This window comes from Periplaneta americana, chromosome 14 (genome assembly GCF_040183065.1).
Source record: "Periplaneta americana isolate PAMFEO1 chromosome 14, P.americana_PAMFEO1_priV1, whole genome shotgun sequence".
Lineage (NCBI taxonomy): Eukaryota > Metazoa > Arthropoda > Insecta > Blattodea > Blattidae > Periplaneta > Periplaneta americana.
This window is the reverse complement of record NC_091130.1, coordinates 53,146,522-53,173,680: the sequence shown is the minus strand read 5'-3', so window position 1 is coordinate 53,173,680 and position 27,159 is coordinate 53,146,522. Positions and strand designations below refer to the sequence as shown.

The 27,159-nt window shown below is 36.1% G+C and overlaps 1 protein-coding gene across 7 annotated transcripts in view; it reads left to right on the top strand.

The window, feature by feature from the left end:
- Positions 1 to 27,159, top strand: part of LOC138713282 (microtubule-associated protein futsch-like) — a 1,205,925-nt gene that overhangs the window by 672,459 nt on the left and 506,307 nt on the right. For all 7 annotated transcript variants that reach the window (XM_069845262.1, XM_069845261.1, XM_069845263.1 and 4 more), the window contains exon 3: positions 294 to 471. In XM_069845262.1, coding sequence (XP_069701363.1) covers positions 294 to 471 — 178 coding nt within the window. The remainder of the gene's footprint in view (positions 1 to 293; positions 472 to 27,159) is intronic.

Below are 27,159 nucleotides of genomic sequence, written 5' to 3'. Positions count from 1 at the left end.
ACGTTTACTTTGCCTTGAAATTTACAGTAAACAGAAAAAATAAAAAATAAAGCCTTTATTTAGAAGACTGCGTATTAAGAGTCGTGACTTCCTCCGTGGAATTTCCATTCACATTGCGGCTATCTGTTGCAAATTCCTACTTGAGCGATAACTGATCGAAGTTTGAGAGCGCTCGCTGGGAAGTCATTGATAACTGCCCCCTCCCTCCCCGGGCGGCCGCGGCTGCATGGCTCATGCGCCGGCTGCGCAGCTCTTCGCCTCACTGAGACAGACCTGCTCGTTGTTTTGAACAGGATCAGCAGCGGGACGCAGCAGCGGTGTGTCCGACGATACCGGGAGTACCAGCATCAGAATTGGGAGCGGAAGAAGACGCGTTGTGGGCGTGGGGCCATGCGACGGCCACCGCAGCCACGAGTCCAGGACACCAGACCAGCCGTCAGCGCCCAGCGGACACCGCCACGCCATGCAGAGGTTGGTCATACTGTACCACAATACATCTAGTTTCTAAATTGTTTTTATAAAGTACAGTTTTTTTTTTTTAGTTTCGTCGATTTTGCAGAAATTGTTTAGTCAGCTGTCCGAAGACAGATTTGAACCTCAGAAGTAAAGCCCAGTGTTTGGTCTCATTAAACACAAGTTAGGTATGCAGTGACTATACTACTCAAGGCTACGGAAAGGAGTACTAGGTACTGTGCTTCCTTTTCTGCCGTGTATCTTAAATGGATGTACAGTCGTCGGCATAATAAACTGTAAACAAAACTTTCAGTAAATGTTTGACATAAGAAGCCACCGGCGTGGCTCAGTCGGTTAAGGCGCTTGCCTGCCGGTCTGAAGTTGGGTTCGGGCGCGGGTTCGATCCCCGCTTGGGCTTATTACCTAGTTGGGGTTTTTCCGAGGTTTTCCCCAACCGTAATGTGAATGCAAGGTAATCTATGGCTAATCCTCGGCCTCATCTCGCTATCACAAATCTCATCGACGCTAAATAACCGAGTAGTTGATACAGCATCGTTAAATAGCCAACTAAAAAAAATTGACATAAGAAATAATTCTACGTTATAGGTCAGTTCTATGCCTATACAATGGAGTATTATTGCAACATAAAACTCCAAAAATTAGCTGTACTAAAACTTAAACATTAAATGTAAAACAAATATGAAATACTACAGAATTACAGTAGACCTGCATATTTTGGTTTTTATTTAATTTACATTTGACGATAATGTTGTAAAATGTTTTCAATTAAACATTTCTCCCTTTTCGCCTGTGGAGTAACGGTCAGTGCGTCTGGCCGCGAAACCAGGTTGCCCGGGTTCGAATCCCGGTCGGGGCAAGTTACCTAGTTGGGATTTTTTCCGAGGTTTTCCCTCAACCCAGTACGAGAAAATGCTGGGTAACTTTTGGTGCTGGACCCCGGACTCATTTCACCGGCATTATCACCTTCATCTCATTCATACGCTAAATAACCTAGATGTTGATACAGCGTCGTATAATAACCCAATAAAATAAATAAATTTCTCCCTTTTATTAGACAACGCTTGTGTATAGGAAACTCCATTCAACCTCAACTCCATTTTCATGCTGAAAATGTGGAATTATTAGAGATGTCTACATCGTCGTACTATTAGATAGCAATGTTCCGCGATAACATGACCTACGAATCTGTCAGTTACATCTGTTGCTTCATATGGCGAAACCCATATTTCCTTCTTTGGTATAACGTCCCTTATGAGAGTTAAAATAGTGCGCAAAATGATGTTTACGCGATGTTATTGCACAACGAAGTTTTCTTGTATTGTACTTTTCTGTAAATATCTTAAAATGACTGTTTTCGACTTTCTCAAACGAAATATTAGCTAAGAATATCGTGTTATACGATTCCTTATAGAACAATGACCGTGTAGCAGCAAATAAATTTGCAGAGGAGAAGGTCCGTTTTGAGTCTCCTAGAGAAATAACTGTATTTTGTGTGGGGGTTTGCAGTGCTTCTATATAAAGTATCGTTTTCCTGCTCTTTCTCTATGCGGATAACGTGAATATGTTAAGAGAAAAATCCACAAACGATTAGGGAAAACACTGTAATTTTACTTGAAGCAAGTAAAGCGATAGGTTTGGAAGTAAATCCCGAAAAGACAAAATATATTATTATGTCTCGTGACCAGAATATTGTACGAAATGGAAATATAAAAATTGGAGATTTATTCTTCGAAGAGGTGGAAAAATTCAAATATCTTGAAGCAACAGTAACAAATATAAATGGCACTCAGGAGGAAATTAAACTTAGAATAAATATAAGAAATGTCTGTTATTATTCGGTTGAGAAGCTTTTGTCATCTAGTCTGCTGTCAAAAAATCTGAAAGTTAGAATTTGTAAAACAGTTATATTACCGGTTGTTCTGTATAGTTGTAAAACTTGGAATCTCACTTCGAGAGAGAAACAGAGAGTAAGGGTGTTTGAGAATAAGGTTCTTAGGAAAATATTTGGGGCTAAGAGGGATGAAGTTACAGGAGAATAGAAAAAGTTACACAACGCAGAACTGCACGCATTGTATTCTTCACCTGACATAATTAGGAACATTAAATTCAGACGTTGAGATGGGTAGGGCATGTAGCACGTATGGGCGAATCCAAAAATGCATATAGAGTGTTAGTTGGGAACAGGAGGGGAAATTGGATTTGAGGGAGGTGGGATATGATGGTAGAGACTGGATTAATCTTGCACAGGATAGGGACCGATGGCGGGGTTATGTGAGGGCGGCAATGAACCCCCGGGTTCCTTGACAGCCATTTGTAAGATTTCGGAATGACACTGATATTTACCCCTTTAGAGCTGAAGTATTCATATTCACTTCAAACTCTTCTATAAGTAAGTTTATTTCCAAACGCATAGGATGTCTTTCTTTTTGAATAGTCATTATCTTATTTGCTGATATACAATCCTGAATTGATCGTGAGAAAACCGGGGTGGGTGGACAGTTGTTTATGAAGTAATGGTACGATTAAATTTGTCGTAGAGGTCGACAGCTTCAATCAGCCCGAGAATCAGTTAGTTTTAGCATAAAGGAAACTCATTGAAAGCGTAAGTGGACTGTTAAGATACTCTCATATTTCACTATATTAATCAGAAGCTGAATGTACCAACTCTGCAGCCCTGTGTTGAGCTATACTCTATCAGTGTTGCCACGACCTACTCACGAAAATCAGGAGAAAACCATCGAAAAAAACAGGAGATTACAGTAGATTAATTAAACACGAATTTTCTCTTTTTATTATAATATTAATTACAAAACAGTGTATACTGTAAGAAAGGTGATATTGTTTTATTACTATATAGCACATCCCTGATCAATGAAATTGAACAATTTTGCTAAATATTACTACTTCATCTTTATTCAGCGTATGAAAATAAGTCATGCAATTTTGTTTTTACACAGCAATGTCTCATGGACAATGTTTCGCATTAAAACGTATTAACCAGTAGTTTTTTTTGTATATTGACAAACGATTTTAGATAGAATAAGATTTATTTTAAAGATGATATTAAAGACAGTACTGTATTAGCTGCGATTGTAACAGACGAAAAACGATCCCTTTTCCTGTTTTTGAATAACTACCATTTAAACTGTTCATAATTTCCCCACTCTGATTTATAATTCTGCGAAGAAGTATTTACTCTTCTTTCTTGCTGGGACACTTTCACTCATTTTTAAAATATCACTGTGCACGATATGTAACACAAAAATACCATTACCTACACTTTACTCTCTCACTGTTTCACGTGTTCTTGCTCCTTTAAGCATCATTGTGACGACGCGTTATGAGCAGGGAGACACAACGAGCTAGAAGAATATTCTTACTTCTAGCTCGTTGGGGAGACAAATGAAAACATCGTTTGACTTGTGTATAAGATGGAAAAGTAAGACATGGTGATATGATATAATATAATATGTAATAAATTGAAAATCCGGGCATAGAATCAGGTGACTGCAGCATGCCAAAAACGAAGGAGAAATTCGGACTTTTGACAAAAAAGAAGTAGAGCAGTAGATTCAATGGAAAAACAGGAAATCTCTTGCTTAATCGGTAGGTATGGCAACACTGTACTCTATACACAGTTAATCTGGTTCCAGTGGTTCGGTGACCAAACGCTAGGCTTTATTCATAAGTGACATCAATAAGGCATCACTCATAAGGCAACTAATCAGGAGATAATGGGGTAGGGTGGCCAGTTCCTTTTCCCCTTCATTGTAGACGTATATTAGAGATGAGATAAACTTTTCTTTTTAAGAAACAGTTTCGACTGTAACTGTTTAATGAACGAAGCTGTTCCAAAATAAGTTTCAAAGAAATAGTTTCATAAGAATATGTTTACAACATCAGTGACAACTGTTTTAACTTCTCATCTGTTTCAGGGACATGTTTCAAAGCCCTTGAATCATCATTAAATCAGCTGTTCAGTGTATTATGACGACGAATGTCATTTTTCGTAGATCACTGTTAAAGAGTACAGGAAATAACTACAATTCAAAAGAACAGATTTTAGTAAAAATAACGCATATAACCCTAGAAGAGTTTTAATAACGATAAGACATTAGCCAATTATATTTTTCGCGGTATATTAAATTGACACTATGTTTGGGCAACATGAACATATTCTTCATCAATGGGCAGCTAATAATTAATACCAAATTTATTAGGGAATTTGATTCGTACAATTAAATTGCGCGGTCCTACATAGGCTACTGCTGCATGAATGCCGTATGGAACATCGATTTTATCTACTTTCGATTGGAGGTCGATGATAGCGCCACACGTAGTCTTTGCAGACAGAAAAGAAGAGGGAAACTGTTTAGAAATTGAACTGTTTATCTCTTGGAACCATGTGGAACGTTCAAGTGATCAGTGGAACAGTGTAACATTCTTTGGAACAGGTTATTTCACGCAACTGTTTCGTTTCAATTGTGAAACAGTTTCAAAAAAACTATTCTAGCTTTAATTTTTTACCAATCTCTAATGTATACAAACAATTGTTCTTTCTTTGACATATATCGTCAAGTGAGATGTAGCCTACTGCCTGATAATAGATGTATAAACCCACTTATCAGCCACAACCTCAATCAGAGGCATTTGCAATAATGTCAGATTTAATTTCCTCCTTATACGAAGTACGGTGATGCTTAAGGGGAGGCAGAGGTGAAATTTTCGAACAAAACTGAAGAAAAAATGAAAATTTGGTTTTTTCCATTTTTATTATCTTTATTTTGATATTCCGATGTTAGTTTTTGATTTTGTGCCCTTAAAAGTATGAAATTATAACAAACATAACTGTATTACTATATTATTCCCATAATAGACTAAGACTTATCATTATTTATATACCTTCTCTGAACATATAAATAAAAAGAAATATTGAAAATTTCTTACAATATGGTTCATGAAGCATTTTATATCAAACGATATAAAGTTTTATAAAATTATTAATATTTACAGAACTATTGTACTTAGAAAGTTGAAACTTGATATGTCCATTACTAATAACATACTTAGTATCCATGATCAATTTCAAACAAATCGGATAAATTTTGTGGATTTTGAAATATTCACCTCTGCCTCCTCTTAAGGTGATCACACATTTCTCTTTTAATATAATGTCCTGATCGATCCCTCTGGTTTAACCTAAAATTCCATATTGTCCTGTTTTTATTTGAAAATAATTTTAAATGTAATTTTATACGAAAATCTTTCTACGAAAGCAATGCAGTAGGCCTATTTGATGTGTCCTCTTCAGTCTGTTGTAGAGTATGTTATACATAATTTTCTTTTAATTTTTTTTGCAGTGTCTTGGATACTTTTGAAAATTTGGAAAAATTAAATTTGATAGAAATGAAAAGTACTACTTTTGCAACATTTCTGTACCAGAATTATAAATTATAATTTAAAATTTGGGGGAACCAAGAGTTAAAATTGCCCCAAAATTTGAGTTTCTGTGAAGACTTGAGTCGGGATTTTTGGAACACCAGAATGATTATGTGACCGATTTTTTTTTTCAATTTTAAAACTAATATAAATTCGGGATTGAAGAGGGTATACACAGGAGGGCATAATTATGTCAGTGGAGTTAATTTCATTCGCTATTCAGTGTTTATAGAATTGTTACGTGAATCTTCGTTTCTTCTACACACTAAACACTGGACAAAAAAAAAAAAAGAAACCTACTTAAGTAATTGAAAATAACCTCAGAATTGTAGCACACTACTCCAAAAACACTACGAGATCACTGCGAAAGCTATAAATCCATCTAACCACCCGCAAATACTTTCTTTTCTCTTATTTAGGCCTACCCGAACGATGGTTTCTCAGACATTTTAATACGAAATCTTTACGTAATCCAGCGGTACCACCATTATGTTGCACTACGCGGGAAAACTTCTCTTTTCTAGATCCCGAATAATCCATTTTATACTTGTATATCAAAAGGCGTATATGCAAAGCATATTAAAAGCCTGAACAAACCAAACCTAACCTGTTACTGATCCTCGACCTTATGAAAATTCGCTTCATTTATTTTTCCAGATAGCCTCTACCCCAGATCACATATAGATTGTTCATTTCTATGTTAAAATCGGTTGCACTTTGAACAGAACAACCGCCAGGATCGCCACTCGTCCGCCGTAAACGAACACAAGATGGCAGTACAGTCGCTAATGCAAATCAAATGGGAGTTATGATGTGATTCCTTATGTAACAATTAGATGGCAGCATAGTAAACCTGACAAAAGTTGGTACCGTGAAAGTCTATAACGCAGAGCAATCTGGGTATATATGATATAGGCCTATACTGTATGATTGTAAAATTATAACATATTTCAGTTTCATTTCATCATGAAATAGCACAACATAAATCGGACGTCACTCTCGTTGATGGTGCGCAACGAGATCGAAGATTAAATTTGAATTATTACCATATCCGGGAAGACATTTTTGGATTTTGTACCGTATCATAGGTGCGGGAAGTTTCTGAACTACGTAGCCGCTCTGTCATAAAGACTGTCTGTTGGTCCGTTACCAAGAGTTATCCTACAGAACGGATCCAACAGGTAAGTTCTTGTCTTTTCTAACTATAAAGGCCATATGTAGTAGTTCCTGAACGTTGGATGTTTCTGCAATTATGACCCCAAGCTCAAAAAATAATTTCATCGCATTGAACACCAGAACTTGTTAATTCATACTTACAATTAGTCGCGTGGGGCCTTATTCTCAGACATTCTCAGCTTGGGCTTCCGGTGCATGATCAGCGAACTAACGTTGTTCGTATTCATAAGCCAGTGTTAGCGATATGATATGATATGAATCCTGTAGAAGTAAAGGCTGGTCCACAATAAACCGGGAACGGAAACGACAACGAGAACGAGAACGGCAATATTGTTAAAATGTATTTAAATGTGAGCATTCACAATTAATGAAAAGCTTACCGGAGCCCGGGAACGGGAACGTGAAAATTGTGAATGCTCACATTTAAATATTTATATTAACACCGGGGCTAGGTTAGCACGCTCGTAGCGCAGGCTAGCGAAATGTCTATGAATAGCACCCCAGATGTTTAGTAAGGCCCTAAGGTGATTGAGTGATCATAACTTCATGAGGAAATCCGGGTTCGAATCTCGGTCAAGACAGTATTTGTAAGATAATATTGAAAGTAATACTTTTCCTACAATAAAAAAGTCGGGTAATTTTGTAAAATATAGTATTGCAAATGGTTACAAACCAGTTAGAATGGTTCAGAATGAGATCTGCTTTCCTGTAGCCTATTCATGTTGGTTAAGAAATTAGTTAATTGGTTCACGTAGTATATTTGTTTTCGTGATAGATTTTATCATCGTCTTCCTTGTTAAATTATAAATTTTCCTGAAACGAAATCTGTATATTCAATCCTCGATTTGAAGGTAAAGAGTAGGGATTTTCCGAGAATGATTTTGCGTCTTTCAGGTACGCTCATTTTGCATTGTGTGACGTCAGATTAGTTTCCCCAAGTACAAAGTCATACTGAGCGACAACTCAAGGTCTTTCCAAGATTAATAAACTGAAGATGCATTTTATTTATTTATTATTTATTTATTTTATTAATTTATTTAACCTGGTAGAGATAAGGCCATCAGGCCTTCTCTTCCCCTCTACCAGGGGATTTCAACTACAATATTAAGAATACAATTACAATTATAATTACAATTAATATTAAATTTACAGATACAATAAAAATCAAAGTACTAAAAGATTAACTGATTAATAAAAGCTAGACAGTTTATTGTAAAAGTTAAGAAGAGAGAAGCAATTTTACGAAAAATTAGAACTAAAACCGGGTATGCATATGTAAGTCTATTTGCATTGATATTATAGGTGTCCGTCATATACGTAGCTATAGCCCTACCAAATTCCTCCCCCTCATGTAGATACACATAAAAAGTTTCATTTTTTTTAAATAACATAAGAACATAATATGGGACTCCAGCTCGAGCCCAACATGAGACATGTGCCCTATTTTTTAACTGAATTTCCTTTATAAATAGTATGATAAATGAATACATATGGTAATGTTACAACAATATGGTCCATTTCAACATAACTAATCAGTTCATATATACTACAGACATCAATTATTTTTTTATAAGCCTAACTGAAATTTTTATTACCTTCCTTAATGTCTGGATGTTAAATTTATGTACATGTCAGTCTGTGTCAACAAGGGTATAATTTTTCTACAAATTTGTAAACATACGTGTGCCATAATGTAACGTTTGGAGCAAAGAAAATGCCTATTATTTTGTGCGAGATCGTGTTTTCCGCACAGAACCAATACGCGGTAAGTGTGAAATACCACATTCAGAATTCCCAACGTAACACACATATCAATTCCCCTCTTCTTACCGCTTAAGCGCGACATTCATTTCACTGCTTTAGGCTTTTAACATATTATTTTTAGAGACGTTTAACATAGCAAAATTATAAATTGGAAACTTACCACTGCAATTTCACCTAAATTGCAATGTTAATTATTGTTTTTAAATATTTGCAAAAATTAAGTAAAGTCTACTACTCCACGAAACTTATTGCATTCCTGATACAAGTAACATTAAGGAAGCCGTGGAAAAATCAACAAGATTCCAGATGCCGATGTTATTACTGCAATATGTTATATAAATAATATTATTAAAATATTAAAATGAAAAATAAATCATTACATAACCTTACCGTTTGTTTTAAGTTCGCATTTATAGACTGGGGGAAAAAAAAAGACAGACGTATGTCACGGCCTGCTGGAGTATAGTAAACACAGAAAACATTTTATAGCAACAATGTTGAAGAAATATATTTTGGTTTTCCGAAGTTGCCGTCATTAAACAGAAACCAACATGGAGATTTAATTGCAACTAATTAGAAATTCGTCTTTCAGGTATGTAATAAACGATCTTCGCACAAAATAATGTACGATACACGAGCGGTATGTTTGTTTTCATGTTCTCGGAAATTAAAAAAGCTCAACTACGTTTCGCTTTTTCAATCTTTTCCTCGAACATGAAAATGTCAACATACCGCTCTTGTAACGCATATTACTATTGTTATAAGCCTAACTGAAGTTTTTATTACCTCCCTTAATGTCTGGATGTTAAATTTCTGTACATGTCAGTCTGTGTCAATACCTGTGTAATTTTTATACAGATTTGTAAACATATGTGTGCCATAAAGTAACTTTTGGAGCAAAGAAAATGCCTATTATTTTAACAAGAAATGAAGTGTCTCACATTATGAACTCATTTTCAAAACAAGATTTGGCAATATTTTTTTATAATCTGCAGTTTGAAAACTTTATTTTCATATTACGTCGTTAGACTGTGGTATTTTATACTAAAATATCTATTTAATGATAAATTAAATAAAATGTTATTTTTATAATCTCAGGAATTATAGCATTTTTAAAGGATGTCATACTAACTCCGTATATTTAGATTGGCAAGCACTGGCGCATAAATTTTAATTGGGGTTCCTTCATTCAGGGGCAGGGTTCTGTTGCGTATCGTAAACCTACTGCGCTGTTCTCCCAGCTTTACTTTCCTTCCAAAGAAAGCCCTGCTTAAGATTTATATCACTCTTATCTTCGTACGACATTGAAACGGTTTGAGAAACGAAACTCTTCCAGCTTAACAGAGTTGCGTAATGAACACAGTTGTATTGTCTTCCCTGAATGTACCAACGTAACTGATGTTATTTTTACTGCGGGTACGTTATGTAATTGAGTGAGTCAACCACGTTGTCACAATTCGTAACAAATAATCCGAGACTACAAACCGGCTTTAAACTTGTATTCCATTTCGGGAATTGAACTCGCACTGCTAAGACTAGCTTTGTGTGACAGCAGAAGAAAAGTGCTTAAAATAGTATGCAAAAATAATAACAATATCACACTCCCGGTAAAAGTGTCGTAACTCGAGAATTGTGATTTTTGAAGATACGTTATTTCCTAGTAAAATATTTTAATAAATGTAGATATAAAGAAACTAGGATAACTTACCACTTTATTATTAGAATTTCATACCTCCAACCAGTAAAACAGTGTTTGAAGAAATTTACGAAAGTAATATGGCAGTGATATGTAGGCCTACTTCCGTAAGATCTGCGACTGTAGCATCTGTTTTGGCCTTCGTTTTATGTGATGTTTTCTGTTAATGTGCTACTCTTGTCTATTGGTCTTTCTTCCCTGGTTTAAATGGAGAGTGCGACGATAGAAGCGTCACTTGCATTCTGAATAGTCGATGTGCCCAATCTGACGGCACTTGCTAACGACTAATGTCCACGACAGAATAATGTTATAGCCAGGCAGCGGATTTTCGGTCCCTACACAGCGATAAGACGTCACGTCCTTTGGCGTACGGAGGGAGCGTAGCAATGAGTTCAGTGACCTCCCTGTAACTGACGTACAACTAACGTTCAGTATCGGGACCGAAAATCCGCTGTCTGGTTATATTGTTATAACGTCTATAATCCTTTCGCTGTAAGAAAAATCCTAATGTAAACACAAGCACGTTGCTGTCATACCCGTGATTGGCTCCCAGTCGAAACACTCACATGACGCAGGAAAATATAGTTCGTATTTGGGAACCACAATCTTGTATTATTTGAAAATAAAACATTGAATTCTAGTTGTTAAACACGATGAAACATTTAACTTCACTCATGTGTAAAACGCTATGTAAAAGAAAAGCTACTTTTATATTTTGTTATGTATCATGGACGCGGATGAATACCAACAGTAATACCGAGGTAGTCTGTTCTTGTAACAAGCTGGCGTCACTTGAGATCGTAGTTGTTCACGTAAGCACGTGGTACTGTTTGCATCCTCAACTGTCCATTGTGAAGACATAAGACTTAAAAATAATTTAATTACAGTAATTATAAAATAAATGTTTCGTAAGCAAACGAATGCATAGTAGTGAGGTTAGGCCTACTTGACGAGTAATGGGAAATGTTTAACATGAAACTGAATGTACAACAGTGGGCGGGAACACGTACTGAGAATCTATGGCGCCAAACAGCGACCAGTGAAGCCTCACTTCAGTCACGTGCTATTGTTTACATTAGAATTTTTCTTACAGCGAAAGCAGTATAGACCAGCGGTGACCAAAACTCTAGCTGCAATGATTACATGCGAGAGACAGCCTATGAATTAAGGAGACGAGGAAAGGTAGTCGACATGAAAACTACAAGCAGTGATGGTTCCTGTACTAACCTCTTGATCAATCCTGCGGATTACGTCAAGGCCGATTGGGCCATTTATCATTGCCTCATATCTATCAACACGTTTCGAAAATATTATATCAACAAAAGAGTAACAAATGTTGCAAAACAAATTACCATTTAATCATTTAATATAGATTATGAGGAATTATTTTCATTTCTTACGTATTTACGTTATGTCTATTTGTGTGAGAATTTAGGCATTTTGCCAGTTCATAATTTAAATACATTTAAACTTGAGGATATTAACGGTTATCGTCTTCTTGCGATATCAAGGATTATATACCTGCAATCTTTCCCAGGTCCACTTATCTCTTTCTGCTTTAGGTTAATACTTTGGTATTCAATTTGGAAGTCTTGTTTTTGACATCTTTATTATGTTGAATCCAATTGTTTTGGAGTTCTTCAATTTTACCATTGATTGCACAGATATTGAGTTCAGGTCTTATATTTATATTTCCGATATAATCTCGTCAACTGAATTTCTTTGAAGTAAGTAAATTCATTTCTTTCGCATGGATTTCGTTTTAATCTGATTTTTAAATTCCGCAAGATTCTACACCACATCCTACTACTAATGTAGCCAGATATTAATTTATTATCCTTTCTTTTTAGTGTCTTCGGAATAGCTCTAGACAAATTTATCCTATTTATTTTTTATCATTATTTTCATCGCAACTTGTCATAACCCGAGTACTGTAGGAGAGAGACTTTCTCTGGCATGTTATTACGTAATATTTTTTCTACCCAACTCGGTTCTCCGTTTTAAATGCCACAACTTTTCTGTTTAAGGTAATCCGCTTATATTTAACGAAGCTACGTTCTACCCGAAATAAATTACTTGAAAATGTTGTTTTTAGTGATGAGGCAAATGAATACAAACACAATAGCCTCGGTTTGCTTATTTCCTCCTAAAAAGTGAAAATGTATATTTCCACAACTTTAGGGAGATTACCCATATATAACGTCGTGATTCCTTGCTTCATGCTAATGCCCTTTGCCACGCTGACCGCTTTACTAGGAGTTACATCATTTGACGAGGGTTTAGTTTTATTACCTCTGTTACTATTGCTGCAATTGTTGCTGCTGTTAATATGATTGATGCCCGCACCTTTCTTTTCTTTCCGTTGAACCATAGGCTTGGAAATCTTACCGTTAATATGTTAAAAGTAAAATAGCTATTTTAAGTGCATCAAAATTAGAATTGAACAACGATCGAGAAAGCAAGACTAACAGCGCCCACAAAGCCGAAAACCCGCACGACAATATTGACTACATCGCGACGTTAACGTAAAGACTGCTTGTGATCGTTTTAAGACTTCGGGAATTGTCGAGTTCGAACGTCAAGTAGCCTTGAATCGTCACAGTTGTTTATACTCACAGACCAGACTGAACTTTTAACTGTTTTGGCAACTGTTATATGTATAAACAATCAGTTAGCCTATTTGAAACATCATCTCTACCTTTCAGTGTATAATAATCCGTTCTCCAAACTTTATATAATTACTAGGCCCTTATTAAAAGGCTAGGATTTTTGTTTTCATTTGTTTGAGATCAAGTGTGCAATCTAAAGTAAGAAGATATTAACGTTAAGTGTTATGTTTCTTAGAAATGCAAATTTATTTGAGAATTTTTTTTTCTATTTATATAACCATAGGTAATATCATATAATATAACAAGAACATTTTTACAACTAAGATACGTTCTGTTTTGTCTTCTTGTCTCATGTAAACATTTATAATGTTATTTATTTCAATGATGTATGTTATTCTAAGTTACAAAATCTTTTCACTCCGACCAAATGCTATTTCGAGAATGATGAGCGAGACACGAAAGACAACTGCAACGAATACAGCGATCGAGAGGGGCAGTTAGTTTTGTTCATCTCTAATCAAAATGTATCCCACAAGACATGTAACATTCCTGACTACTGAAACATATTTATTTGGACTTAACGAAGTTGTGAAGCTTGACCTCCAGTAATTAAATTCCTGCCGTAAACAATCTGCCGTGTCTTACCCATTGTAAAGGTGTCCAAATTGAAGACATCGGCCTCACCTTCACCCAACAAAAGCTGGAGCCTTTGTTTGGTTCTGTTATGATTAATCACCATCAGATGGAGCGATATGCGTCGAAATAAATATCCTTAACCTTGGACGGACATTTTTCTTTCTTCGTGCAGTACAAAGGATAGGTTATTTGGTCCGTTCCATCATCTTGGAATTATTTGCCACTAGACATTTAAGTTTAAAGAGTCTCATTTATCATATGGCCGCTGGCCAGTATGTCGCAAAGTCATCGTTTCAACGCAAGACCAAAACAGATTAAGAGTTACGTCCCTAATCATTGTGAGACGAAGAGAAAGCTTCAGTTCAGAAGTGGTGTTTTGTACTTTCAACCTATGTTGAGACCAGTGGCGGTTTGTGGCCCAGGTGCAGGTTGCGCAACCACTACCTTCGTCTCCACCCTTATTACGTGCTTTTAATGTAATCTACAGAAATTTTCTATGTAGACCGGTTCCACTCAAACCTCTACCTAACAAAATCTGTTGGCGAACGTCGAGTGGTCGTACGCCGGCGCACGGACAAGTCCAAACACTCTTTCCTACGCAGAAAGCCTTGGTTTTCCTGCACCGACGCATGCGACGTGCGAGGTGCGAGGCCCGTCTCGCACAAATCCGGACTACATGAGAGATAGTGAGTGGTTTCTATGGCTGCGAGATGCGAGGCAACTATAGAAACCACTCACTATCTCTCGTGTAGTCCGGATTTGTGCGTGGCGGGCCTCGCACGTCGCATGCGTCGGTTCAGAAAAACCAAGGCTTAATAGTATACACGTTTACTATTATGTTCTATATGTATATCGTATACAATTATATAATAGTAAACATGATACATATTACTCTATAGGCTATATAATATATTCATTAATTCATGTTAAACTCCGTTACGGTGAACAAAAACATGTATATTCTGAGATTACGAAATTCATATCTCGTACTATAACTACCAGTAAAAATTTAAGCTAAGAAAATGTTCTTCCTACGTCACATGACGTTACAGGGACAAAATAATAAAAATTGAAATCAATCTACAAATTATCAATATTTATATTTGACACGATATATATCCCAGCGTTTTATTTAACGCGTTCAAAACAATGTTTTTTTTTTATAAGAAAGAAAATCGAATAATTAGTATGGTTATTCGTAACATATTTCAGTAAGTGTTGATTCGATATAGTGTTCTAATTATCAATATGTAACAAATATTAATGAATTCTGACATGTGTGAGAGAGATATTGGAACAAATTGAGTACTTGCAGCTTCTTTTGCTGTTTTTCATCAAATCACGTCACAAATCTTAAATTTTAATAGGTCTACATTATAGTGACTGAAGAAATTAAGTGCTGACAGAAGAAACGAAAGTACACTAAAAAAACCTGCTGTGAAATGGTCTTTCTTAAAACAAATTCCATTTGAACTGACTAGAATTTCAACATGGGTACGTACGAGGGAGAGTCAAAAAGTAACCTTAATAACTGTTTTTGTAATTGAATATGTACAATAAGATTACAAACACTTCATCATTTTTCAACATAGTTCTGAGGTTGTGAAATTCACATCTTTTACGAATATCGCATAAAATTTGTTTAGGCCCTAAACTAAGAGAATGTTATAACGATGTATCGAAGTACATTATTTCCGTGCAGGAATTCTGCGTTATCATATGATGGGGGATCGATGGAGAGGAGAAACCTTCTCTCCGGCACCGGGGTTCGAGCCCGGGTTTTCGGCTCTACATGCTGACGCTCTATCCAGTAAGCAAAACCGGATTCCAATTCTGATGCCGGATCGAATCCTCTCAGTGGAGGTGGAGCTTAAACTTAGAGGATTCGATCCGGCATTGGAATTGGAATCAGGCGTGGCTTACTGAATAGAGCGTCAGCACGTAGAGCTGATAACCCGGGTTCGAATCCCGGTGCCGGAGAAAATTTTTGTCCACTCCATCGATCCCTCATCATATCATACGAGAATATTGTTTCTACATCATATGACGTTAAAGGAGCATATTTATAATATATTACATCATTATTATTTATTGACCCCATGCATACCTGTTTGAAATTCGACCTTGCTTACGCATCCACGTGACGTAATAGACGTAGCTACCAGAAGAAACTACTCGATCCGCTATACGTTTGGAAACGAAAATGCGCTGCCTGCCTATAAGGTTTCGGCACTACAAAAAACACTTATTTCTAAGAGTGTACGTACAGTGAACTTTTCGTGGTTTGCGAACTTCTTTCTCTGTCTTATTAGCTAATAGCTTATGTAATTTTTTTATACTGATAGGAAGGCAGATCTGAACAATGATATTAAAGCTCAATGACGTACAGTGTGCCCTTTCTTTGTACAATTATGATAAAGGGAACATTGATCTGTCGTCGGATAATCGTAGATATCTGTTACACTGGTCAGTCTTGCCTTGCTCATATCGAATTTCACACTATTATTACACATCAAACTAAGCTTATGAGATGACATAATAGTCTGATTTTATATACGGTTTCGAAGCTTGCTTTTGTATCAAAGTACTACTGTTTCAAATCCAGCGAATGCAATTTTAGGTATAGGTGAAAATAATTGGAGCTTCTATCATTACAGAAAATGAAGCCGTTAGTCCTATGTAATTTATTTTAATAGGCCTAAAAGGCGTAAGTTCGTCTCCCATTTGCCATTACTCCATTCTCATCTCTGGTAACAATGTCATCTCTATAACAATTGTGGAATCCTCAGATAGAGAAGGGTGTGTCTGAAACTCGTAAACTTAACAAGTAAGAGCTTCACAAATTGAAAGTGGTAGCCGATTTTAAGGTTATGTCGGTGAAGAGTGAAAGACTTGATTGTTAAGTGTTCTTTTAAAACCATATCAAATAGATCGATACTGCCATTATGAGCCTGCAGTAGGCTATATTTAGATACAGAGTAAACATCACTCAAAATACGAGGAAGAGTAAAAAAGTAAGAACCTTAATAATTGTTTTATGAATTGAATGTGTACACTAAGACTACAAACACTTCATCATAACATAGTATAACAGGAACACTTGCATTGAACGTAGTTGACTCTCCCTCGTACGTATCCGTGTTGAAATTCCGGTCAGTTCAAATGGAATTTTTTTGAGAAAGACCATTTCGCAGCAGGTTTTTTTTTTTTGTGTACTTCCGTTTCTTCTGTCAGCACTTAATTTCTTCATTCACTATAATGTAGACCTTTTAAAATTTAAGATTTTTGACTTGATTTGATGAAAAACTGCGAAAGAAGCTGCATGTGCTCAATTTGTTCCAATATCTCTCACACATGTCAGAATTAATTAATAGTTGTTACATATTGATAATTAAAAAACTATATCGAATCAAAACTTACTGAAATATGTTACGAATAACCATACTAATTATTCGATTTTCTTCCTCATAAAAACATTGTTTTGAACAGACTCCATAAATAAAAAGCTGGGTTCAAATTTACAAGTGGTTCTGAGGCTTTCTTTCTATGTCCTAAAAACATTAAAGATATGCTTGCAATTATGAACTTATTAAAAGTATGTCAATATATATGCATATTACGTTTCTGTAACGGATTGAATATCAAATCAGTATAAACTTTACAATTAATCCTCAGAAGTAGAAATAAAATTAGCTTCGTTATGTGAAATTACCTTAAAGTTCAGTCCATAGCCAACTTTTGATTACAGCTCCTCAAGATACAGTAGTTTGAAGTGTAAAAATACTTCTCATGTTAAACTCTGTTATTGGGATTTATATAAGTTACATAAGTATGTGCAAACATTCCAGAGAGTGTATTACATCATTTGGTATGATGTTTCCTCGCATCGTTTGATAATTCGTAATTGTTTAAATTGTGTTAGTTACTTTAGAGGATATGAAACAATATACCATAGACAATGAGGCAAATCACAGACAACCTCACACGAGGTTTGCAGTTTTGGTTTCTTAATCAACACGGGGATTCACATATTCATAATCCTTTCAACTAGCACGCTTTGTTTATGTGTTGTTAAAAGATTTAGGATCGATAGCGTAAAATAAAAAGGAAAGTATTTTTTCTTAATATGTGATGTTGACAGTCTTAAAAATATAAGCATCTAAATTAATCAAAATATTACGTAGATTGCCTACATTCAGTGAACTTAAAAGTTGATAGTTCGTAGGCCTATAGACATTCTATTCTACATAGGGCCGAATTCAGTTAATGCAATTATAAGACACTGTTGATTCTTTATATGAGTCATGTTGACGATTATGTAATCACGACGACCGCGATTATGCACAGATCACGTCGACGCTGGTTGATTATGCACAGATCGCGACGACGGCGGTTGATTATGTGACTTACGACAACTTGGGAAGTGGATCGTGTAGGCCTATGGATCGCGACGTCGGAGGTTGATCATGTAGTTTTGCAGATCTCGACGATAGCTGTTGATCATATAGGTCTACAGATCGCGACGACTACGGTTGATCATGTAGGTCTACAGAACGTCGGCTGTTCATGATGTTTTGTAGGCCTACAGGTCGCGACGGCGGCAGTTTATTATGTAGGCCTTCAAATTGTGACGGCATTGGTTGATTCTCTGAACAACAAGAATTTTGCTCCGACTTAAAACAATGTGTCCCATATGGTTTGGTGTGCACTGAATCCGAAAATGCATCTCTTTTCTTCGTATCACGTAAGGTTTTTAAGATATACTATGATTTCACTTTTGGATAAACGCTCTTCCAGGAAATATCTGGCGCGGGTTGGATATTGTAAACCAAAACGAAAGCTAATGTATTTTAAGAGTTTATGACCTATTACCAGTTTGTTGTGGTTGTTGACATGTTCTTTTGTACTTCTAATAAATAAACGGATATTGGTCCTTTCTATTCAGTAAATTTCATAAGTAAGATCTACGCAATGAACAAACAAGGATGTGGTTTTTCAGTATTTAAAAGAAAAGTTTACCAATTTGAATGAAGGCAAATTAAAAGAGGACATTTTCATCGGTCCACAAATTCACAAAGTTATGGCTGATTCTTTGTTTGAGGAACAACTTTCCGTTACAGAAAAAATGGCATAGCGCGCTTTCAAAGATGTTTGCTCAAATTTCCTAGGAAATTCTAGGACAGACAACTACATTGAATTTGTGGAAACCATGTTAAGTGCATATGAGAAAATGGGGCGTAATATATCTCTCAAAAATACACTTTTTACATTCTCATTTGGATTTCTTTCCTCCTAACCTGGGAGCGGTAAGCGACGAGCATGGGGAAAGATTTCATCAAGAAATATCTCAAATGGTAAGGCGATATAAAGGAAGATCATCATCCACCATACTTGCAGACCATTGTTGGTACCTTGTAAAGTACAGTCCCGGATCTAGTTATAAACGGAAGTCATCCAGAAAAAAATTTTGAATAATAATTTCAAATTCCGAGATTATTCTCACTTTACATATGAAATATTTTTATTGTTGTTGTGTGTTTTGAGTTTTAAACTATGTAACATTATTTTTGTATCCAGTACAGAGTTTTCAAGTATTACGAGGCATTTTGAATCCCTAATCTGTTGTAATTTTAACAGTAGCGACGAAAAATAAAAAAATAATAATAAGTTTTTTTTTATAAAAAAAATTCAGTTCTCTTTCACCGGAAAGTGGTAAGTGATGGGGCAATTTGGATTTTAAATTCCGATTTATGGCACATATATTAGTAGTAATCACCTATTTTTATTTCGGAGCAAGACAAAAAGTAAAAATTTGTTGTTCAGTACGCCTACAGATACGAGACGACGACGATTGTTTATGTAGGGTAGGGCTACAGATCACTACGACGGTGATTGATTATATATTTTTTATTATGGTACAGTTGGCGACTACGAGTATGGCGAGGATGGTGAATGTGTTATGATTAAATTAAGTTTCACGAAATATGGCATTGAATGAGCCAGGAACTTAATAACGGGTGCAATTAAACTGCCGTCGTAAGAGTTTTGACTGTGTCAGCAAGATCAACTTGATCAAATGTCCATTATCCCAGGATTGGAAGGATCTATTTTGTCGTTATCGTGGGAGATTATACGTGACCTTCATGTAAGATCGGCTCTGTGAAGTTTTTGGCGTTTGTGTGCTTGTGCGGAAATGTAGCGCTGATAGAGGCGTGCTAAAATATTTGCAGATCTTTGTAAACGTTCTTCGCTGTAATTTTGATAAAATATGTAAACAAAAAATGTTTAAACTGTTAAAAATTAAGTGCAACCTTTTTCAAAGGGAAAAGCTACTCTTAGAACATTACATTACTTTGATCTTTGGTGATCAAGATGCTCTATTAATCTTTTAAGCTCACAGTAGAAAGTGCCGAGTGGAAAAGTTTCATGTAATGTCAGTTAAGTGAAAAATCTCGTTCAACGAATGAAATTATATTGGTTGGTGGATTGTCGATTAACACTCTTCTGATCCACCGCTGTGGAGTAATGGTTAGCACGGGCGGCCATGAAACGAGCGCCCCATGGTTCAATCCTGGTTGAGAGAAGTTACTTGGTTTGGGTTTTTCCGGGGTTTTTCTTCAACCAATTGAAGCAGAATTGATGGGTAACTTTCAGCGTTGAACCTCTGACTCATTTCGCTCTCATTAATTCACAGTACTATAATATAAATCGGAAATCGTTTGTTTGTTATTGAAAATTAAATATTAGAATACCACATAGACCTACACAACCATGAGCAACGCAAAATAATTTGTTTATAATAAAACAAAATAAAAATTAATTTCTAAAAATAAATAAAAATATGAAAATAATAAATCGCCATCGGCGTAGCTCAGTTGGCCAAGGTGCTTGCCTGCCGAACCAGAGTTCCGCTCGGGCGTGGGTTCGATGCCCGCTTGTGCTGATTATCTGGAACGGTTTTTTCCTAGGTTTTCCCCAACCGGAAAACAAATGTCAGGTAATCTATGACGAATCCTCGTCCTCATCTCGCCAAATACCATTTCGCTATCACCAATCTCACGGACGCTAAATAACCTAGTAGTTGATACAGCGTCGTTAAATAACCAAATAAAAAATAAATATAATTTTAGTTATTTGTCGAAATTCAAATACTGTATTCGAACACCACCTATACTACAATGAGCATCTCGAAAAAAAGGCTAAACTAATAATTATTTCTAACAAAATCACTTTCAGGAAAACCTTAATACACAGAAATAAAAAAAAATAAAATTACAAAGAAAAGATAATGATAATGTAAATAACAATATAAAAATTGTTACAAATAACACAAAATAAAATAATTTGGAGGCAGGTAAACATAGACATGAAGAAAATTAAGCTATAGATTGAATTTTATATCCTGGAATTGTCATGACATAGGCTACCAAAGGGGGTAACAAGATCACCCCACATAAATAATATGCATTTCATCTTAGATTAGAGTCCGTTCCATTACTCTTTCATCGTTAGAGTAATTAGTCCACACCTGTGGAGTAAACGGTTAGCGCGTCTGGCCGTGAAACCATATGGCCCGGGTTCGATTCCCGGTCGGGGCAAGTTACCTGGTTGAGGTTTTATCTGGGATTTTCCCTCAACCCAAAATGAGCAAATGCTGGGTAACTTTCGGTGCTGGACCCCGGACTCATTTCACCGGCATTATCACCTTTATCTCATTCAGACGCTAAATAACCTAAGATGTTGATAATCTACTAAAATAAAAAAAATAGAGTAATTATGTTATCGTTAATTCAAGAAATATGGAGCAAAATAAAAATAATATTGAAAAATCGTCAGTGGGAGGCTTAACTTCACATTCATTTAATTCTTTTTGGCATCGAACATCAAACTTGAAAGAACAAACACGTCTTAAGAAGAGAACAAACGGCTAAGCATACGTACATATTTCAACCCAGTTTGGTGGGGTCTACAAGCTGTCTTGTTGCGAGGTCTTTGAATTCGTAATTTACTCTGCAGCTATCTTAAAAGCTCAGCAGATTTAATATACCCACAAGCCAAGTTCCCCGCCCACCCTCTTTTCGTCGCTGATTAGTACAACAGTTCTCCCCTACCATAACCTAATTATCTTCAATACGGGAAGAATTACAATGTGGTCATGGTCTGATAGGTATCTCCCTAGCTTCATACAGTCGACAGTTGAATTTTATTACCACGAAGCAATGGGCGTTAGTTGCTGACATTTTTATTGACTGGATTAAAAATCGCATTTGCTGAAGGAAGCAAATGCTTTGTATTCTGGTGGTACTTTATTGTATAGTAGTATTTTTTGACACGTAGATTGCAAGTACCCTACGTAGAATTGTTGTTCAGGCAATCAGAATATAGGAGTGGCATTGTTTCAGTTTATGTTGGAACAAAGAATTCAATCAATCACAAGGCAGGAATAACACGGCAATGGAAGATCGAGAATGCAAACAGAGCAAAGGATTAATCTGACTTATTTTAAGCTGTTTCCCGTTCCTTAACGAAGGGCATACCGAAGTGAGTTTACAAGGGTAGGTTGATTGGAATGATTCTCGGATATTTCGCAAAGTATAGACCAGATTTGGATCAAAATAATTCAAGAATTCCTGGAGTTTGCAAAATCTCGTAAACATTTGATAATATTTGCAACTTCGTATTTATGCAAAATAAGTTTCTTGTTTATGTTTGCGGTGAAAAAAAAAAGTGAGAAATCCCCTTTAACTTTAAAATGATATCACTCTGAGTGTATCGAATACAAAGTCCAGATTTAAGAAGCTACTTTCTGAAAAACAGGCGCTTTTATCGCATTAATTATTGCTTCATAAAAACTGAAGCATTTTTACAATTTTGTTCAAGGGTGTTCATGTTTCTAAATACAAAAGACATGTATGTCAATAAGGTTTTTGTTTGTTTGTTTTTTGTAATCGTCTCGCGATCTCCTCAACTCTTCACACGACCGCCACTTTGGGAACCACTGCTATATTGTGTATTGTAGCGCTGCAAAATTAATGTACTTCACTATAGGCACAACAACAGAAGCCGCAAAGAGTTGATAATGCGAGGGAGGATGAGAAACACAAGTGGATAAATCTCACCCTCGGCTCTCTTCACTGCGCATGCGCGGTGAAGGTTAGTGGGTTAGTTGAGAGGATATCTAAAGGTGCATTTACACGGTTCAACTTTCCTTTCAACTTTAAGCATTGAAGCAGTGCATGCAAGAGTAAAGGTAACACATTCAATTGTGCATGCCTTTTTCCACCAAAAATTAGAGCGTATGCAGCAGTTGAAAAATACCCATCGCCGGTGGATATCTTGTGCATATTTCATTCAACAGTACCATGTAACGAGCAGCTGACTGTTTTAAGTGGCCATGAATAAATTGAAAATTCTTCTGTTTGGTGATGGTGTAGCCTGCCTTTTAAGCTGAAAATAACAAGTGCGATTAGCTTTATTGAAGGTTATCGCTAATACGGGTGCCTATGGACCGTTCAACTAAAATTGGATATTTTAAAGTTGAAAGGTGCAAAGTGCCAAAATCATAGAAAACGAAATTATTATGCAGAAAAGTGCAATGTGCCTAGGAGGATAGTGTATGAAAGAGGCTACATCCCGTTGTGTTTCATAAGCGAGATATTTAGATGTTACGTTGCCAGCACCATGCAGTTTCAGACGGTAAGCGCCCTCTTGAGCAGCATCATAGAATGCAATGGATCTTCAACAGGTCATGTTTGTGCCCAAACTTACACACAGCGAAATGTTTTACAGATGTCAGCTTTCACGTTATAACTTTGGAGTTTGTGTATGTGATACAATGCAGTCTTATATGTGTATGTGGGATGAAAGCATCGCGAGTAGAGGTGCCAATGAGATTGCCTCGTGTGTACTGAAACTGATAAATATGGACATAACAAACAAGAAGAATCTGATAACTGTGCAGCTGAAAACAAAAATCGTGTAATGGTTTTCATGTGTCTCTTTTTAGTTGCCATTGGTTTATTTGAGCACATAGAACAAGCGGCTACAGTTTCTTGCAATGCGATTCTGATTTCGCTTTGATTGAAAAACGACAGAAAGTGACAAAAGCCTTCATTCCTAGTAACCTGCTTAAAATCGTACAAGATTCTAAAGTTGTAAAATCATTTCAAACCTTTTCAAACATATTTCAAACATATTTCCTTAATATGGAAGATGTTGCTGATCAACTAATTTCCGTCAAGAACTTGAATATTTCTAAGACATGTTGCATTCAGTATGATGTTAGTAAAACAGGTAGTGTTTCTGTGAAATAGTCCCATGATAATGAAGCAGTGCATACCATTAAAGTGCTTAAAAAAAACATGAAAGATGTGCAGTCAACATTGTTTCAAGTTAAAGCCTAAAATAGGGAAATTACTGAAGAAAAGAAGGAGGATCTACTAACAATGACTCCCTATCTTCCAAATGAGGAGCATAGGCAGTTCTACAGGCAGATCTGTGAGTAAAAATTGCTCCAGAATAGGAAAAAATAGGTATTGGACTTTGCACCATTCTACTGCAACTGTACCCATTACTTAACCCTTTTCACAATCTGTGTTATATAATTAAATATGGAGAATAATGTCTTTACATACCACTATTATTAATGAGTAAACACTGTACTATTGCTGTTTTCTAGCAGTAAAAAAAAATACACAAATATGTGTACAATTATTCTTATAGCTACATTTTTTATCTTATCTCCAATGTTTCATTTTGGCACTTTGCACCCTTCTATTTTAAAGAATCCAATTTTGCCAATCAAGTAGGCCTAAGTATTGGACTGATATTTAATATTTATTAATTAATATATGTATATGTAGTGAAGATGACGTTCAACACGGCGCACCATGTAGACACAAAAACTGCATGCATCTTAATTGAACGTTTGTTTTCAACTTGATTCCTTCAATGTTCTTCCCAGATTGCATGCGTAAACGTATGGGAAATTTAACCGTGTAGATGCACCTTAAGTGACGTACTGACGTGAGGCCGAGGATCTTAAATCATTGAAATCTTTTCACTTATTCCTCGGCCTCACGTCACTTAGATATCCCCTCAACTAACCCACTAACCATGTGACTTGCCTTGTAAAAGACTTTCATACAGCTTCAGAGAAGACGATAACTCAATTTTATGCTTACATCGGTGCACAGACGATTAGCGCATGTGCAGTGAAGAGAGGGTGAGATTCATCCACTCGTGTGGGGAAACTGGGCGTGCACACTAGTCCTACATAGCAAACGTTGGACCCACGTGCAGGTGCGTGACGTTAAAGAAGGTGGCTTGCAGTTTTGCTAAAAAGTTCTCGTAGAGGATAATTCAAGACGTGATAACACAACTGGCAGTGACTCTGAAGATACGGAAACCTTCGCAGCGACTCTGAAGATACGGAAACCTTCGCATCTTTGAAGGTACCATAAGTGTAGTGATGTTTAAGAGTATTGGTGTAGCGTAAACATTACCCTCGCCGCCTACCCCTCACTGCGACTTAAGGTGCACCCACGTCATACATTGTAATAAAACCGATATATAGAATGTTTTGTTCTTTTTTTATTACATCCGTACTTAATGAAAATAAATAAAATTGTGTAGATTACAGTAACTGATGCGTTTTCTCACAACATGAGATTCCAAAATCACTTCTCGCTTAAAAAATGCTTATGTCCCAACAGTAGGTTCTAAAAACGTATAGAATATACCAGCAGTGCCCACTTGGGACCCGTGAGTGAATTTTCCCTAAGGGGAGAGGATGGTATTTTTTTAAACTTTTTCTTTTACCTATTTGGTGTAAAATATTAATTTTTGTACGTAGAGAGCTCATAGCTGTAGCAACTCAACCAAGAATAAATATTTTGAAAAAAAAAATTATTTGGGGGCCCAGATTTGAAAAAAAAATATACCCAATGCAGGATTTTACTAAAACCGATATATCTAAACAATTTTTAAAGGTAGATTCATCCAGTTTTTTTGCAATGTACTTGCAAAAGCATGCTCTACAAACTGTCTGTAATGAAATTTTGATATTTGTCCCTACGTTTGTAAAATAATTCAAATTTAATAACACTTTCCTGATTTCATTTCTTGCAAACAAACGGACGTAGTTTTAAAATGAAATCAATTAACAACATTCTGTTACAGAGAAAAGTTTCCTAATAGTCTAAAGAATGTGTGTTCTAAGTTTCATGCATGTATCTTTAATAGTTCAGAAGTTATATCCATTTTTGTCTGGCAATGTAGCAAAAAAGTGAAGTTACTGTAAACCGAAAAAAAGGGGGCCAGTGATTTAAAACTCCAAAGCGCAGGAAGTTTAAAAATGGCGTCTCAACATCCGATAAGGGCACAAATACACACGAAATGTTATGCAATGCATTCCACACATATCAAAGAGTATTTTAAAGAAAAAAAATGTTTTTTTTTTTAATTCAATTTACCGGAAACAACAATAAAAGTGGGCGAGTGATTTAAAAATCCATAACCCAGGAAGTTTAAAAATGGCGTCTCAACATCTGATAAGGGCACAAATACACACAATATATTATGCTATGCATTCCACACATATCACAGAGTATTTTAAAGAATTTTTTTTTCATTTACTCATTTTTCACCAAAAAATAGCATCCTCTCCCCTTAAACCATAATTTCACCCTTCCCACAACACTAGACAACTAGAGAGCTGCACTCTAGACCTATGCATTCTCTTAAAAACGGCCGACCGTGCTCGCCGATCAGTCTTCGGTTGTGAAGTCTAGAGTTTATAGCCGATCGGTTGAAATGTTTACTCTGTCGGTCGCGAGCGCTCGAGGTTATTGCACTAAAATTACACCATGCTTTAATGCCTGATACCAAAAACAGCCAACCTAAGAATGTTACCATTTGTTTTTACTTTAGATAGCACGAAAAGCAAGAAGTATTTGGACATATAAACAAGGAAACATAATTATTCTTAAATAGGACAATTATTTAAATTAAATACAGTAGAACCTCTATTATCCGTGGTAATGAAGGAAATGGCCTGAACGGTTAATCGAAATAATCGGAAAATCCGTACCATAAAAGATTTTGTAATTTCCTCCATGGTATTGTATTTAACTCGCTACGTAGAGGATCAGAAGTTCATTACTTTAAGTCTGGTTGTCAACGACGGGTTTTTAAGGGACAAGGAAGCCCTTTGTAATGACTGTCTCAGGAAAGATAGGAATAAAGGAAGTCTCTTGTAGATTTACATACTTTTACACTTTATCCTTGTTTTTTTTTATTAAACCACGCAATCTTGTACTCTGATGCGAGATGAGCCACAGTTTCTCTTTCTCAAACCATTCAATT